Source organism: Heterocephalus glaber, unplaced genomic scaffold (genome assembly GCF_053883595.1).
Source record: "Heterocephalus glaber isolate CG9 unplaced genomic scaffold, H.glaber_assembly_v1.0 deba00001662, whole genome shotgun sequence".
NCBI lineage: Eukaryota > Metazoa > Chordata > Mammalia > Rodentia > Bathyergidae > Heterocephalus > Heterocephalus glaber.
The window spans coordinates 2,219,883-2,237,376 of NW_028258403.1; the positions used below are offsets into that span (position 1 = coordinate 2,219,883).

The following is a 17,494-nucleotide window of genomic DNA, read 5'->3' on the forward strand; positions in this document are numbered from 1 at the left end:
GGGAGGGGGGCGCAGAGAGAAAAACAGTGGGAAAAATCAACAAAATGTGCTACCCAAAGAGTCGATTTTCGCGGGTTTTTCAACTTCGCCACTGCCGCATGCGAGGCGACGTCACCACGTGACGCTCTGCCGCCGCCCAGACTCTCAGTCCCTCCACGGGTCCTACAGAGCCGACTCCGCCAGGTTGCAGGCCCTGGCCCGCGCGAAGGTGGGAGGCCAGACTTGCCTGCACCCCCGCCCCACTTGGGCGGCCCCAGCGGGGGTGATAGCCCCACCCACCGGAAAGGAAGGCCAAGCCTAAAGAGCTGTATCGGGCGTGGGCGAAGAGTGGACTAAAGCCGAGCGGGCCCAGCGCCCCTCGTAGTATGGGGTCGCTGCTCTGTACAGCGGCAAGGCTGGACGGATCCTCGGTGCTGGGCCAAGTGCTCCAGGCCAATACAGAGATCGGTCCAAGAAAATACAATCCAACCTCGCGATATATTATGACCAAGACTAGAAGAGAGTTAGCCATAGAAGAAAATTAAAATGCCTAGGCGTCAGTCTGAACGGTGGAATAGTAACAGGGTTGGAGGAAACATGGCTGGAGGGGTTCCAAAAGCCCTTAGTTTCTTCCCCAGGCCAGGTGGTGAGAGCATCCTGTCAGCCAGCCTCCTTGATGCATTTTGTGAAGTGACACCATCCTGTGGCTTTCCCAAAAGTACCATTATTTCAGTTAATTAAAAAAATATACCTGGTTCTTGAGGTTTCTCCTCATCTCTTACAAGAATGTGGAGTTCGACACGTTGAATTTTTAATCTACTGTTCACCTTAAATCATTCCCTTGGCTTTAGCAAACTGGCCAGTCAATATTTATATACACCCTTTAGATCAATACAAATGACTTCTGCTCTATCCAAGGTAACTGAACAGTACTGAACCTTAGGAAAATGGTTTTGAAACTATCCACCGTGCTGATGAATACTTATACTATTGGGTTTTAGCAAATATAGGACAAGGGAAGAGTGGAAAAGGATTAACTTAAATTTATTAATGCCAAGGGGAAGGAAGGGAACAGTTCCTGACCCTCCAGCTGTGTCCACAGTTCGGCCAGGAACAGGCTCTGCCAGAGGCCAGGGCCAGCGCTACATAGTCTGTGGTTAATGGAGGTGTCTAGGGAGGGGTGAGCGCACCAGCTGCTCTAGTCTCCTTTCATTCCCCAGAAATGAGGAAGTGGTTGTGTATTATTTTAGGAGTTCCCCTGCCCACCCAATCCTCTGAAAAATTGGGAGCAATCAGGTACAAGGTTTTTTTTTTTTTTTTTCCTTTTCACCTCCTGGAGTCCTGGGTTTCCCCACATCTCCCCTGCCCCTCCCACTTTTCCACAGTTCAAGGGCCAGAGTAAATGAAAATACAGCAGCCACCCAAGCAGTGGGGACCATGCTGGGGCTTCAGTCATCAGCATCTTCACTGGAGTCTGAGTTGGCTGGCATCATAGGATCATCAATAAGTGAGAAGTCCCTTTCTGAGCTATCATAGCCCTGAGATAAATCATCATCATCTTCTTCATCCTCCTCCTCATCGTCATCCTCAGGTTGCAGAGGTGGCAACCGCAAGGCAGTACCAGAGGTGGTAGTCGCTGGTGAAGAGGGATAGCCAGTGGCTCGCAAGCCTGGATGGTGATGGTGGTGATGGTGAGGGTGGGGGTGGTGGTGGTGGTGATGAAGCATGGTGCTGGAGTCTACATGAGGGGATGATGCTGCACCACCCATCACAAATGGCATAAAAGGCAAAGATGCAGAAGTGGCACTGCTGTGACCCAGAGATGACACAGACTGGAGACCACTACTGCTGTGTTGGAAGGTGTTATGCAGAGACATTGAGCCAGTGCCTCCACCCTGCATCAGGGCCATCATCTTAGAAAGGTCTGGTCGTGTCCTACGGGCTCGCTTCTTGCTGCTCTCTGGTGTAACAGGCCCTGGCAAAACCCGGTTGAACACAGTTTCAGCATGATGACCCTGTGAGGAGGGAAAAGAAGACGGTAAAAAAGGAATAAAGGAAGCCAACAGAGTGATAGTTTATAAAGGTGCTTTTTTATTCCCATACTGGGGATTGAACCTAGGAATTCACCCATGCTAGGTAAGTCCTCTAGCACTGAGCTACTTCCCACCCCCAGGTCCCCCCCCATTTTATTTTGACAAGATTTCACTACAAGATCTGGTCTTTTAACTTGTGATTCTCCTACCTCAGCCTTCCAAGTAGAGGGGATTCACCACACCTGGCTCTTAGGAGAAGCAATGTAACTATAGTCAGACTAGGTTTGATTGGTAGTAACAGGGAGGAGGAAATGTTAGACTTAGCTGGTGGAAGCACTCTGATACTGAAGCTAAAATCAAGGATTTAATACTGATAATCATGTGAAACAGGAGTTTGTGCTTTCCCCCCGGACTACATTGTGCCTTTATTCCAACCAATCATTTAAGAAATGCTTACCTTTGGTTAATAAGGGATCTGGGTAAGACAGTGAATAAATCAAAACATGCACAGAAAAAAGTTCACCTGAGGTCTTTCACATGATTTTACCACGTGAAATGAAGTACAACTATATTAAGTTTTGTAAAATTGTCTTCTATTATTACATCAGAGGAGTGTCAGTTAAGACTTCTGGATGTTTAAAATAGCAACAAGATTGTAGGTCCCACTCATCAAATTTAGTAAAATATTTTTCCCACATTGAAAATTTACATATCTGCTGAACTTTAAATGATTAAGTTCAGTGAGGCTGGAAGTTACTACTTTTAGTGCTTCTACTTTACTGTTAGCCTATGCACAATACTGGGGGAAATGGCATCAAATTCACATCATTGGAGAGGTCAGGTGTGGTGGCCCATGCCTGTAATCCCAGCACTTGGGAAGCTGAGGCAGGAGGATTGCTACAAGTTCGAGGCCATCATGGGCTACATAGTTCAAGGCCAGCTTCAACGACATAGCAAGACCCTGTCTCAAAAATTAAATAAGGAAATAAATAAATAAATTTTTAAAAAAGAAAAAGAAAGAAATTCACGCAATTGGTACAGTACTTATGTTTCTGGATGTTATTTCAAACCTAAGACTAACACCTGACATGAGTACATACCCTTTTGACGTGGAAAAAACAAATGTTTAATACTGTATTTTTATGGACTTTTTAATGTATAGTAACTCTTATGAGTCCCAAGAGTACTGTACTGTAGATTCATGGTCACTTCTACTTTAAGCATTTTGTGCTGGGCAAGATGACCCACAATTCTAGACCCAGTGACTCAGGAGGCTAAGGTGGGTAGATGATCACTCAACCCCAGGACTTTAGGGCCAGTTTGGACAAAATAGACTTTGTCGTTCCCACTCCTTTTAAAAATTTTGTGAATAAAAATTAAGTTGCCTGGGCTGGCCTCAAACTTGCATCCTCCTGCCTCAGCCTATGAAGTAGCTAGGATTACAGGCATGCACACAGACCCAGTTTTTGTTTGTTTGTTTGGTTTTTTTTTGGTACCGGGGATCGAACTCGGGTCCTTGAGCCTGCAAAACCACTGAGCTAAATCCCCAGAAACACCCAGTTTTACAATTATAAAACTTGAGATTATCTAGCTGGGGGTATAACTCAGTGGGAGATGATTTATCTAACATGCTTGAGGCCCTGGATTTAATCTAGAGCATTGAAACAAAAATTTACTCCCAAACTCTTAATGGTTAAGTTGTAAAAATAACAGGTTACAGTATCTGCCAAAAATCTGAGTTATTCAGAAGAGCAGGACAAGCCCTGAAGGTTCTTTCTACCACAGCTAATTTTTATATTTTCTTATGCTTAAAGTACTAAAGATACGGTTTTAGGATTTTAGGTTCTGTTAGAGATGAAGGTACCACAGGACTACAAGAATACCAAGGAAAATACTCTGGCTCCTTTGTTGGTGAACTGAATTAATTTTACTCAGAAATATACACTGGATAAAAAATAAACATTAGTCACAATTACCATTAAAAACTTCTAGCAGCTATTGTGAGAAGTGTTTGAGTCTCACCTTTTTCCCATTTCTAGAGTTAGCTGTCTGTACTACTTCCATTCCCAAACAGTTCAATTCTGCTTTATTATTTTTTTTACATCTCTGCCACTTCTGTTTTCTGCGTTCCTCCATGTACTGCAATAGAAATATATCAGTTACCCTAGAGGCAGGAGAAATCTCCGAAGTAACTGAAGTAATTATTAAGGTAATAATGTCAAAAAAAAAAAAAGGGGGATTAGTTCTGGTGAGAAATTGCCAGGTGGATTTCTCCCCCAAACTAGTGAATATTTGCCTAGCATTTAGTATAAGTGTTTAATAATACTTTATTTTGATCGTCACAATGCTGTGAAGTAGGTAAGACAGGGTATTATTACCCTTGCCTTGCAGATGCAGAAACAATGATAAAGAGTATGGCATGCTTTCTCCCTCTCATACAGCTTAAATACAAAAAGAGTGACTTTAAATCCAGCTGGATGGAGCTGCCACTCACCGCTAGAAATCGGGGATCGACAGCAAACTCTGGATGACCCTGTAACCACATCTCCAGTTCAGCCCGGCGAGGGGCATCCTCACCCACCAGCAAAGTACCATCCACCTTATTGATGACAGGGATCCGGGTCTCCAGGTCCACATCAAGGTGATTAGGCTCTTCCATGCACTCCACCTCCAGCTGCAAACCCAGAATCCACCCCCATGAGCGCGTACACTTCTCTGAGGTGGAGGGGAGGGGGAGCAGAGCCAGTGGGAATTATAACTACATTTTTTCAGTCCCTCAGTCCCAACCACCTTCATCAATTACTGGGAATAAAAAATCTTATCTAATCATGAGGTTAAAGACTTTCTCTACTACTTACCTCTACTAGCTTTTTTCTGTTCCCTTTCTTCTTATGGAACAGTGGGTGTCCATCTCCCATTACTCCATTAGCCATCAGTTTGTGCTTCTGGAATGTTAACTTTAATCCTTCTTCCTAGAAAGACACCCCCACCCAGTACATCATATAACACATGTTTTTAAAAGTAAAGATTAAGCTTGGGGGACTTGGGGCAGAGGTCATTCTCTGGCTCAATGATGTGAAAAGGAAGGTCATCTGACTATAGGTAGAAATCAGATTTACAATGACACTTTTTCCTTTAAAAAATTTCATTTCAGCCAGATTACGCCTGTAATCCTAGTACTCAGGAGGCTGAGGCAGGAGGATTGAGTTCAAGGCCAACCTAGACTAAATAGTTCAAGGCCAGCCTAAACTACATAGACTTGTCTCAAAAAAAAAAAAAAAAAATCTCATTTAAGAAGGTTTACCAATATTCAGGTGTCATTTGAACAGCTTTCCCAAAACCTGATTTCATTTTTTAAAAATCTGGATCTGATCTAGAATCTGGCCTCCTAAAAGCCTTGTGTCAAGTAAACTTCCTTCAAAAAATACCATTTCTTTTAATCTAGTCCTCAGGAGATCCTTTCCTACTTCAATGATTTTTCCTAAATGAGGTAACTTTTTTTTCCTCCTCTCATTTTTAAAGTTAGCCAATGAAATGTGTTTAGTATCCTATTAGTGAAACTAGTGAAAAGACTACAGCCTCCTTCCCCACTTGCCAATCCTCAGTGCTGAGCTTACATCTTTGATCTGAACTGTGAACTCCTTCTCATCCATGCCTCGGTGAAGTCTGGTGAACTGGGCTGCTGCTGTGCTGACTGCGGATGCTTCTTCCTCTGCCATGGAAGCTGCACTGCTACTTCGTGGTGTAGGGACTGGAGAGTCACCGTACTCTCCTGGGGTTAATGAAGGACTGTCTAGTAAGTGGTTGCCTGGCCCCAAAATTCCTCCTGTTATCATTTCCTGGGTCCTGCGGCTAGAAGGCCATTTCCCTGAGAGTATAGCCTGGCAGACGAGGTCAATACGGTTTATCAGGACACGATCCTGGGTGGGGGAAAAAATAGGATTTAAGAGTTGAGTACTAACTACATAATTGTCTGATACAATAGTACTGTCATTAGCAGGATGGTAAAAATCGTAAGGCAGAAAGGAGAGTGGGGACATTATGAGAGTCCCAGTAGCAACTTGAAAGAGATTCATGCAAAAAACATAGCACTAGTTGGGCATGGTGGCAAATACCTGTAATCTCAGCACTTGGGAGGCTGAGGCAGGAGGATCACTAAGAGTTTAATGATAGCCTGGGCTACATAGTGAGTTCAACACCAGCCTGAACTACATAGCAAGACCCTGTCACAAAAAACCAAGAGTAGCACTAAACATAGCAAAAAAAATAAAACTCCTAACCATTGTTCCCTCTCCCCTTTACACAATGTTGCATTCTATTTCTGGACTCCACATATTGAGGAATGATGCTGTTACCTTGGGCCATTCAGAGGCTCTTTGTCTTTCCTGCAGCATCAGAAGCTCAGGGGTCATTTGTTCTCCATCTTCATTTGGGAATCCGTCTTGGGACACAGAGAGGGATAGGAGACTCTCTTCATCATAGAGCTTTGGGCGGGATCGGTCAGCAGCTAGAGATCACATAGAATGTGTGAGCAGAGACAGTAAAATAATATTAAGTGGAAACGGTGTTATGAGGGCTTTGAACAAAGGCCCACAGAATAACAACTCTTTTGATATTTAATCAAACCCAAATTTGGATCTCTTAAGAGGATGCATTTAGAAAGAAAGGAATGAGCAGAGAGGGGAATAAGGGAGAGGTCCAACAGCCTGTCACATGCACTCACTTAGCTTCTCTTCCTTCTCGTCCTCACTCTCATCAGTGCTGGAGCTGGAGCTGGATGAGGATGAGGAAGAAGAGGATGATGGCGACAGCTTGCTCAAGTCCAGCTCAGAGTCTGAATCATCCTCATCCTCCAGTTTGACTGGTGGAACACTCCGGGACACCAGAGGGGCAGTATCACAGGGGGCTATTCGCATCTCATAGTCTTGTGGGGTTGGTCGGCTCCTGGCCACCATCTCATGCTCTAGCTTTAAAGTCAGACTCTCCAGACTGGGGACCTGGGCAGCTGTCTCCTCGGGTGACTTTTCAACGGGAGCATCTGGGCACAGGGGCAGTGGTGAGGCAGTGTGCGAGGTGTACTGCTGGTGTAGCAGTGGAGTGGAGCAGCGTGACAAGGATGTAGCTGGTGCTCCTGCCTGATGGTTCTGCATATAATTCATACGGGCAGCCAGAAAAGAGAAGTCTGGGTCCTGCATGATGTTGCAGTCTGTTTGGCTCACCCCATGGCGGGCTGCCCCTCGTAGAAGCTCCCCATCATGACGAACAGGCTCCCACCATTTGGGCAATTCTGGACCTGGAGGCTGACACAATGCCAGCCGGTCTTCCAAAAGGGGATGGCATAAAACTTGTTCCCGTAAGCGCCGAAGCAATTCAATACGGTAGAGAGTCCACGAGGCCCTTTCCTCAGTGATAGGCTCAATGAATAGATTAGGGTCTGGCGGTTCTACAAGAGACAGTAGATGCAAAGAGAAATGAACCAAGAGTTGGTGTGCTTCCCCCACCTCCATTCACCCTGAACTCTCCCATCTCACCATCTCCAGCGGCTGGGGGAAGGCGACACACTTGACGGCACATGGCCACAAAGCCATGGAAGTACTTGGTAAGGCTTTCATCAGTTTTTTTGTCTAGTCGAGCGAAAGTGCGGAAGCGATCCCAATGGAACTGCATACTGTCAGGATCATATTCCACACCAAAGGTGGACACTACTCTATAGAAATCAGTCTGCTCACGCCTTGTCCATCTACAAAGGGAAGAGGAGTAACAACAGTGATCAGAAAAACGCAGGAAATCTGGTTTCCTAGGATGGTTTAGAATACCTGAAAAAAACCCCAAAACAATCTAGGAAAAACAAAAATAAAAACGTGACAAAGCCCAGAAAAGGAGAAAAGGATGTAAGAAAATTTATATAACACATAGGAATTACCAAGCAATGAGGGAAAAAGAGGCAGACAAATAATTATGATTATTGCACAGTTTTTAAGTCCTAGAGGTCTAACCAGTCAAGGACAAACATTACCTTTTTATTAGGAATTCCAAATAAATTTTTCCTAAAACGCTTTTCAGTAAAAATCCCTTAGTCACAGACAAACTTACAATATGGCCCAAATCCCCAGCTATATGTTACCGTTGTTGTTTCTCCCGCCGTGCAATTTCTTTTAGTTTAAAAGCTGCTTCACATCGCCGTCGCCGCCGGTCCCCACGTTCTGCAGCCTCCATCTTCATCTGTTCCCTCTTGTAGCTGCGCTGATACGCTGTTACCAGGCGCCGAAGCCTAGCGGTTAGGGCAGATCCTGGAGGCCAGAATAGATGTCCCGGCTGTTGGGTTACCTGGGCTGTGAGAAACAAAGTAGAATGAATAGAAAGATAGACAAAGAATACTACAGAAATACTGTACTATTCCCACCCATAGGCAAAGCTCTTAGAAATGCCAGGACAGAATTTAGTCAATAATTCCCCAACTCTCCACCCCACACAAACTGTACTAGTTGACCTTAAGTTTACCTTCATCTCCATCAATCACTGAGATCTCCTCATCCATCATCATCAAGGGATCACCCTAGAGAAGGAGATCCACCCCACAGGATGGAGGGGAGGGAAAGGGGGAAGTTGACACTCTGAAAAGAACTCTCACAAAATTTGGAAGCAACCAACTAAAAGAAGAGTAAGAAAGTAGAATCTGAAAGACCTTTTTTTTAATTTTTCGAAAGACGAATTCTTATTAGTGGCCCAAAGATAATGGGACTTAGTAATTTAATTAATTTAATTTATATGTTTTTTGATACAGGTTCTCACTGTATAGTCAAGGGTACCCTTAAACTCATGGTGATCCTCCTGCCTCAGCTTCCCAAGTGCTGGGATTACAGGCATGTGCCACCATGCCTGGCCAGGACATATGAATTTATTAGTCAAATAATATCCTTCAACATCCAGTGTAGGTCCCACCTCCTCCACAAAGCCACCCTGATCTTTCCCAGCTAACATTAAAACCCTTCCCATTAATACTTTACAGACTATTACAATATTTTACTATTATAAATGAATCAATATACTTCACAATTCTGAAAATGGAAGAAAACAAACTAGTAATAGAGAAAAGCTAGACTCAAGGGAGAATCCTTTACCTCATCATCTTGGTCCTTTGGGGGACCTTGGAGTGGTTTATATTCAGGATCTTCACAATCCTTATCAAAATCAACCCTAAAATAATCCAAAGCAAAAGAAAATGTTAATAATATATTTTCTGTCATTAAGAGGAACCTAGGAGGAAGCTCTGACTAAACACAGTTGAACATGAGACAGTCTTTAACTTCATGCTTACAGGAAAGACAAACCAGGTACCACGCTTTGGATCTATTAATATAGCATTCAACAAAGTAAATAACCAGGGAAGACTAACAAAGTGCCATTCATAATTGCTTCAGTTTGAAATAAAGTATCTTTATTTTTTTTTGTGGCACTGGGGATTGAACCCAGGACCTTTGTACTGACACCCCCACCCCTTTTTTATTTTTATTTTTTTAGTTTTTTGAGACAGGGTCTTACTGTGTAGTCCAGGCTGGTCTTGAACTTACCATGTAGCCTAGGATAGCCTTGAACTTGAAGCAATCCCCCTGCCTCACCCTCCCAAGTGCAGGGATTACAGGTGTGTACCACCAAACCCAGATACCTCCAACCCTTTTAATTTTTTATTTTGAGACAGGGTCTCACTAAGTCATTGAATCTCTAGGCTAAGCTTACACTTGTAATCCTCTTGCCTCAGCCTCCTACAGTGCCGGTATTACAGGCCTGCACTGCATGCCAGGCTGCCATGTTACCTGTGTTTTGTTTTGTAAGACAGTGTTTCCAATGTCTCACTATGTTGCTCTAACTCATGGGCTCAAGTGAGCCTCCTGCCTCAGACTCCCAAGTAGGTGTGCTTATAGTCATGTGCCAGTAGGCCCAGCTTCTTTTTTGAGACAGGCTCTTGCTACTCTTTCAGGCTGGTCTTGCACTCACAGTATCCTCCTGGTTCAGCTTCTCAAGTGCTAGGATTATAGGTATGCACCACTATGCCTGGCTTAAGCACAGCTTGAAATGAAATACTTTGATCAGCATACTTCCTTTTGATAGTCCCTTTTCATTTTCTCCCTCCTTTGCAATTAACTATTTATTTGAATGGTCCGTGTTTTTGTCTTTACTACTTTTCTCTATGGAACAGAAAGGTGACATTAAATGATTTGCAATAAATAAGTAACCCAATTTTATCTGAGGTTCCTACACCAAGCAAACTGATCATCAAGGAGAAATCTCATGGTCATAATGGACTAGACAGGTAACTAAGCCAACTATTTTATATGTCCCTCAGGTCTCCATGTGAGAAGTTTTGTTAAACTCACTGGCACCCAAACCAAGGCAACTTGCCCTAGCTGATGGCTCAGTATTAGCATGGCAACTCATCATCGGGACATGTACCCAAGCAGAACAAATAACCTGCATGTGTCAGGCATCATTGGGGGATGATAAACCACAGCTAAAATTGCCCAACTTCTACCATATAAGTAGCATGTGAAAGCTGCCTAGTAGTTCACTTTCAAGAGAACCAGTTATTTCTCAGCTACTATAGCTGTACAGAAGAGCATTATAATAAAACATAAATAAGCTATTTGGGAGTAACAGTGATTTTTCACCCTCAGCTGCATTTTATGGCAATGTGTGGTTTACACCAGTTTATGAAATCCTAAATATGCTGGTCCTACTCCTTACAAACAATTTAATGTATCTAAACATAGTCACCATTAAGAGTCCCAATGGCTTCAGTCAAGGCTAGAGTTATATTATCCCTTAATACAAGCAATACCCTCCACAGAGTGGATGCAGAACTTTGACGAGAACTACAGCAATGCTTACCCTTCTACTATATCAGAGAAATTATCTAACACTCGATGTTCAGCTGCAATGGCTTTGTCATCTGGTCGACCAGCCTTTTCCAGGAAGCATAAGGCTGGGTCTGCCCTCATAGTATTGTATTTCTCATAGCCTAGAAGAAAAAAAGGACATAAATTGAAAAGAAAAAAATCAGATCCATTTTGCTATGATGCTTACTTTGTATGCTCTTGGAGTATGTGGGCTACTGCAAAATACAACCTCAACTTGATAGCTCCTCAGTTTATTAATATATTTAACTTTTTTGGGGGTACTGGGGGTCGAACTCAGGACCTTGCGCTTGCGAGGCAGGTGCTAGAATCACTGAGCTAAATCCCTGGCTCCTATATTTAACTTAATAGCAACTTAGTTAAGTTGCTTAATTTAAGCAACTTTTTTTGGGAAGGGGGTTGAGACAGGGTCTCACTATGTAGTTCAGGCTGCCCCTTGAGCTCACTATGTACAGGATGGCCTCCAACTCGAGGTGATCCTCCCACCTCAGCCTCCCAAGTGTCAGGATAACAGGTGCATGGCACCATGCCACATATAAATTCAACAAATTTATATAACAATACATCTCTATAGTCATTTAACTGGTAATCTTTCTATCATCACTCTTATTGTATAAATGAAGAAAGTAAACTCAAATAATTTAGGGGTAAATCACACATTCTCAAATGAAGAATAAAAAATCTGTACCTGTAAGTACTTAGTGAATACTGTTGAATAGTGAATGGATGAATGAATGAACATATTTTAGGATGTTTGGACTCTTCTAAATGCTGGTGCCTCACAACTGTTCATAGTGTTTCTTATCTCATTAAACTTTTCAAAAACATGTATATTAAGTGCCATCACTTTTTTTTTTTTTGGTACCAGAGATTGAACTTGGGATCCTGCGCTTGCAAAGCAGGTGGTGGAACCATTGAGCTAAATCCCTGGCCCATCATTTTTTTTTTTTTTTATAGACATAAAAGGTTTTTTGAAGGGAGGGTCTGGAGATTGAACACAGGGCCTCCAGTAGGCCAGGCAGTGTTGAAAAATACTTTCTTTCAAAAGTGAAAGACATCCCTATACACAAAAGTACTGGAAATTAGCACCCACTGCTTTTAGTGCTTGGAATTTGGTATTAGCCAAAATTGCAAAGAGAATAGTCTTACCTATGTAAGCGTGACTGCTGAACATTCAGACAAATGGGACATTTAAACAGAACACTTGGGCCGGGGATTTAGCTCAGTGGTTTCGCCGCCTGCTGTGCAAGCGTAAGGACCCGAGTTCGATCCCCGGTACCAAATCAATCAATCAATCAATTGAACGAACACATTCAGCAAGCCACAGGAAAGCCATATGAATTAACTGTGTGTGTTTTTTGAGACAGGGTCTCACTATGTAGTTCAGGCTGGCCTTGAAATCACTACATAACCTAGTCTGGCCTTGAACTCGTGACACTCCTCCTGCTGAGTGCTGGGATTACAGATGTGCATCACCACGCCCAGCTGTACTGTGGTTATTGGCAGAAGGGTGCATGTATTACTTCTCCTGATTGTTGAATTTTAACTTAGATCCTACAACATACTGGTAGTAGTGATTACATAACAAATGGGATACCCCCTACCTTGGGATTTAATTATCCATCTGGTCTTTCGTGAACATCTATTTATAGAAACAAACTGACTGGCTCTGGATATTTAAGAACTAGTTTCCTATTCAAATATAAATTTACTGCTGGGGATTTAGCTCAGTGGTTCCACTGCCTGCCTCAAAAGCACCAGGTCCTGAGTTCGATCCCCAGTAACAAAAAAAAAAAAAAAGAAAAAGAAAGAAAGACATGTTCAAATATAAATTTACTGAAAAGTAATGAAAGAACTCAGGGTGGTCGGGGGGCGCACGCAGGGATGCTCGGGGGGGCAGTGAGGACAGCGCGAACCCACGGGCCTCTAAGAGCCCTGAGCCAGCCAGTCAGCCAGGCCACGCCTACCTATGAGGCCCCTCCAGCCTCCTCCCAGGAGCCTCAGGGCCGGGTCTGGGTGCCCCCCCCCACACCAGCCGCTGCCTCCTCTCCAGCCTTCCAGCCCCATTTCCTGCTTCTTCCGTTTCCTTGGGGAGGGGCACGGGGGTTGTGGATGTGTTGTCCTTGGGGTCCCCGATGAGGCGGGCCGGGCAGCTGTGCCCTTTTTAGGGGGTCCCAGGGGTGCCAGAGTGGGGAAGGAGTTGTTTTTGCAGGAGCGGGGGTCTTCCGAGCCTGCTGGGATCATGACCTGACCAGCATGAGCCCAACGTGTACAAAGCCCAAGAGCCAGCTCACCTGAGCAGCCCCTTCCCGGCCAGCATGGCATCTGAAGAAGCCTCTCTCAGGGCTTTGGAAAGTCTGATGACAGAATTTTTTTCATGATTGAATGACCAATGTAAGAAAACGTGAGATAGAGGAGCTTCTTAATAACTTTGCCGAGCAAATAGGAGCGTGGAGATTCTACCTGTATTTTCTCTCTAGCACCAGGAATGACGATGTCATGATGTACAGTTTATCGGTTTTTGAGAAGCTGATCAATAAAATGTGGCTTGGGTTACCATCTCAGGATAAGATGGAAATCCGTAGCTGTCTGCCCAAACTCCTTTTGGCTCACCATAAAACTTTACCTTACTTTATCCAGAACAAACTGCAAAGTTACTGTTGATATTGGATGTCAAGACTGGTCCATGTTCTACCATGACTTTTTTATTAACATTTTACAGTTGATCCGGTCTCCTGCAACAACTCTTGGGCTGATCATGTTGAAGACAACCTCAGAAGAGCTAGCTCACCCCTGTGAAGACCTCAGTGTGGCTTGGAAGGAGTTGCGGATGCTGCTGCTGGACCAGGTGCAGACCGTGCTTGGGTGCCTGACAGGTATCTTGGAGAGAGTCTGGGGCAAACACTGTCACTGCTGCCACTCCACCACCGTCCCCGACCTCTGGAGAAAGTGGTGATTTGCTGAGTAACCTGCTGCAGAGTCCTAGTTCAGCCAAGCTGTTGAGTCAGCCAATCCCCATCCTTGACACAGATAGTGAGTATGTCTGCTCCTTGGCCCTGGAGTGCCTGGCCCACCTCTTCAGTTGGATTCCTCTGTCTGCCAGCATCACCTTGTCCCTCCTCACCACCATCTTCCACTTTGTATGCTTTGGCTGTGACACCCGAGCCAGAAAGATGGCCTCAGTGAATGGTAGCAGCCAGCATTGTGTATTGGGTCAGGAGCGTGGTCGACTTGGGGTCCTGGCCATGTCCTGCATCAATGAACTCATGTCCAAGAACTGCGTGCCTATGGAATTTGAGGAGTATTTACTGTGTATGTTCCAGGAGACTTTCTACCTCTTGCAGAAAATCACCAAGGGTAACAATGCCCACACAGTGAAGAGTAGGCTTGAAGAGCTCGATGACAACTACATTGAGAAGTTTACACTTCCTGCGGCTCTTCGTGAGTGTTCACTTAAGGAGAATCAGTCCTATTCCCAGTTTCCCATGGTGGAGTTTCTGACACTCTTGTTCAAGTATACATTTCATCAGACTACTCATGAAGATTACTTCTCTTGTTTGGGTACCTGGACACTCTTTTTGGACTGACAAGTAAAATTAAAAGTCGTCTGGGAGACTAGGAAGCAGTTCTCAACAGGTACAAAGATGCCCTGGTCCTCTTGCTCACAGAGGTGTTGAACCGAATCCAGTTTAGATACAACCAGGCCCAGCTGGAGGAGTTGGATGATAAGACTCTGGATGACGATCAGCAGACAGAGTGGCAGCAGTATGCCAGAGCTTGGAGGTAGTGGCCAAAGTGATGGAGATCCTTCCTACACACGCCTTCTCAACTCTGTTCCCAGTTCTTCAAGACAATTTAGAAGTTTATTTGCGATTACAGCAGTTTATAGTTACTTCAGGGTCAGGGCACAGGCTGAACATCACTGCAGAGAATGACTGCCGGCGCTTGCACTGCTCCCTCAGAGACTTGAGCTCCCTGCTCCAGGCTGTGGGTCCCCTAGCTGAGTACTTCCCTGGGGATGTGTTTGCTTCAAGGTTCAGTGATGCCCTCATAGTCATGGAGAGGTTGGTCAAAGTCACTCTGTACCGATCTCAGATCAAACTGTACAACATCGAAACTGCCGTGCTGTCGGTGCTGAAACCCAACCTCATTGATGTGCACGCACAGTTCCTGGCTGCACTCCAGGCCTACTCCCACTGGCTGCCACAGTATTGCAGCGAAGCACACTGGCAGAACACACAGCAGTTTGTGACACTCATCTCCACTACCATGGATGCAGTCACACTGTTCATCAGCACCAAGGTCCAAGACAAGTTACTGCTGTCTGTGTGCCACTTACTGGTCTCCCTGGCCACCACTGTGCGGCCCGTCTTTCTGATTAGCATCCCTGCAGTGCAGAAGGTGTTCAACAGGATCACTGATACTTCTGCACAGTGACTTGTCGATAAGGCACAGGTGTTGGTGTGCCGTGCACTCTCTAACATCTTGCTGCTTCCGTGGCCAAACCTTCCCCGAGAATGAGCAGCAGTGGCCCATGCGCTCTCTCAACCATGCCAGCCTCATCTCTGCACTCTCCAGACACTAGCTCAGCCTGAAGCCTGACAGTGTCGCCCCACAGAGGAAGGTGCCACTGGATGACACCAAAGTGATTATCCACCAGAAGAACATCTATGGGGAGTCCACCAAGTCCCGACAGATCTGCTACCAGTCGCTGCAAGAATCCATTCTGATCTCCTTGGCCCTCTCTCCAGCTTTTATCCATCAGTCAGATGTGACTGATGAGATGTTGAGCTTCTTCCTCACTCTGTTTCGCGGCCTTAGAGTACAGATGGGTGTGCCTTTCACTGAACAGATCATACAGACTTTCCTCAACATGTTTACCAGAGAACAGTTGGCTGAAAGCATCCTCCACAAAGGCAGCACTGGCTTCTGGGTGGTGGAGAAGTTCCTGAAGATCCTGCAGGTGGTGGTACAGGAGCCTGGCCAGGTATTCAAGCCCTTCCTCCCCAGCATTATTGCCCTGTGCATGGAGCAGGTGTACCCCATCATTGCTGGGCATCCCTTCCCTGATGTGAAGGCCAAGCTGTTTGAGCTCTTTTTCTGGACGCTCCATCACAACTGGTGCTACTTCTTTAAGTTCACTGTCCTGGCCAGTGTGCAGAGGGGACTTGCGGAGGAGCAGATGGAGAATGAGGCCCAGCTCAGTGTCATCATGCAGGCTTTTAGACAGTCCTTTCTCCATGCAGACATCCACCCTTTCAAACAAAATCTGTTCTACTTAGAGACTCTCAACACCAAGCAGAAGCTGTACCACAAGAAGATCTTCTGGACCATCATGCTCTTCCAGTTCGTGAACGTCCTGCTCCAGATCCTGGTTCACAAGTCCCATGACCTCCTGCAAGAGGAGACTGGCATCACCATTTACAACGTGGCCTCTGTCGACTTCGATGGCTTATTTGCAGTCTTCCTTCCAGGGTTCCTGAGCAGCTGTGATCGTGTGGATGCCAACCAGAAAAATGTGCTGGGGTGGAATTTCAAGATGAATCGGGACCTACCCTCATTCACCCAGAGTGTGCATAGGCTGGTCAACAACCTGCACTACTACTGGCTCTGGAATGACAGCCTGCCTCCCGGCACTGTGAAGCTCTAGCCCACTGCCAAGGTACATGCACTGCTGCACAGTGGCCGTACTGCCTGTGCCTCCGCCTGCACCACAGGCGTCGCCAGGCAAGTCTCGGCCCTGAGCAGTGAGGCTGGCCTCTGCCCTCTACTGCCCGTCCTGCCACAGCCCAGCAGAGCCGGCTCCAGGTCCACTGCTGCTCTTGTTGGTTCCCAGGACACTTGCAGCAGGAGGAGTCCTGGGGCCAAGTACCCCAGTCACTGGGAGATCTGCAGAGCGATCTGTGGAGAGCAGTCATGGGGCAGAAGCACCAAGGACAGCTTACGACAGTGCCACCTTGTCACCATTTGGCCTCCCCAGCGCCCCGGGCCAACTGGCCAGGAGAAGTGATGCTCAGACTGTTTCTGTTGAGCCTCCACCCATCCCCTCCAATTGCCTTGGAGTGTCTGCTCTGCCAGCGATTTGTAAAGACTCATGTTTTTGTTCTTGTTTTCTCATCATTCCATTGTGATACTAAGAAACAAAGCTTAATGAAAAATAAAATGCTTACCTTGTTAAAACAAAAAAGAAAGAAAGAAAGAAAGAACAAAAGAACGAAAGAACTCAGTTCTCTGTCATGAGCATTTTGCTAGATGTTCTACTTGTCAACATAAATCTTCAATGGGAGAGAATAGGCTTGGAGAAGGCACCTACCATGTTTAAAGACTCCAATGAGCAGGGATTTGTCAGCCTCACTGTCCCACCATGTTGTTGGAACTTCCAGCTGGTCCACTACTGGGAACCATATGTCAATCTCACTAAAAGGTATAAAAGGGAGAAAATTAAAGTGACAGTCCTTGGAAAGATTATTGCAGCTACTGTCCTTTAATTTAAATGTTCGTGCATCTGCCCTATTTCCTTGCACCAAATACATGGTTAAAGATTTGACACACAGATTTTAATTATCAGAT

At 45.2% G+C, this 17,494-nt stretch overlaps 1 protein-coding gene, 1 non-coding gene and 1 pseudogene across 8 annotated transcripts in view; 1 reads left to right on the forward strand and 2 right to left on the reverse strand.

Moving 5' to 3' along the window:
- Nucleotides 1-1,007: 1,007 nt before the first annotated feature.
- The window catches only part of Chd8 (chromodomain helicase DNA binding protein 8), a 64,085-nt gene continuing 47,598 nt past the window's right edge, over nt 1,008-17,494 (reverse strand). For 6 of the 7 annotated variants that reach the window (XM_021244555.2, XM_021244558.2, XM_013065682.3 and 3 more), the window contains exons 26-38: nt 17,238-17,341; nt 10,899-11,028; nt 9,134-9,209; nt 8,514-8,568; nt 8,137-8,344; nt 7,544-7,752; nt 6,736-7,455; nt 6,368-6,519; nt 5,630-5,932; nt 4,871-4,984; nt 4,507-4,686; nt 4,035-4,151; nt 1,008-1,994 (exon numbers count right to left, since the gene is read on the reverse strand). In XM_021244555.2, coding sequence (XP_021100214.1) covers nt 1,428-1,994; nt 4,035-4,151; nt 4,507-4,686; nt 4,871-4,984; nt 5,630-5,932; nt 6,368-6,519; nt 6,736-7,455; nt 7,544-7,752; nt 8,137-8,344; nt 8,514-8,568; nt 9,134-9,209; nt 10,899-11,028; nt 17,238-17,341 — 2,935 coding nt within the window. In that variant the 3' untranslated portion in view covers nt 1,008-1,427. The remainder of the gene's footprint in view (nt 1,995-4,034; nt 4,152-4,506; nt 4,687-4,870; nt 4,985-5,629; nt 5,933-6,367; nt 6,520-6,735; nt 7,456-7,543; nt 7,753-8,136; nt 8,345-8,513; nt 8,569-9,133; nt 9,210-10,898; nt 11,029-17,237; nt 17,342-17,494) is intronic. The other variant, XM_013065683.3, reaches the window with a different exon arrangement.
- Nucleotides 10,348-10,456, reverse strand: LOC147822311 (small nucleolar RNA U6-53/MBII-28). Its single transcript, XR_015445822.1, has one exon. It is a non-coding gene; the product is annotated as a small nucleolar RNA U6-53/MBII-28 (small nucleolar RNA).
- On the forward strand, nt 12,975-17,242 carry LOC101698589 (exportin-6 pseudogene; annotated as a pseudogene).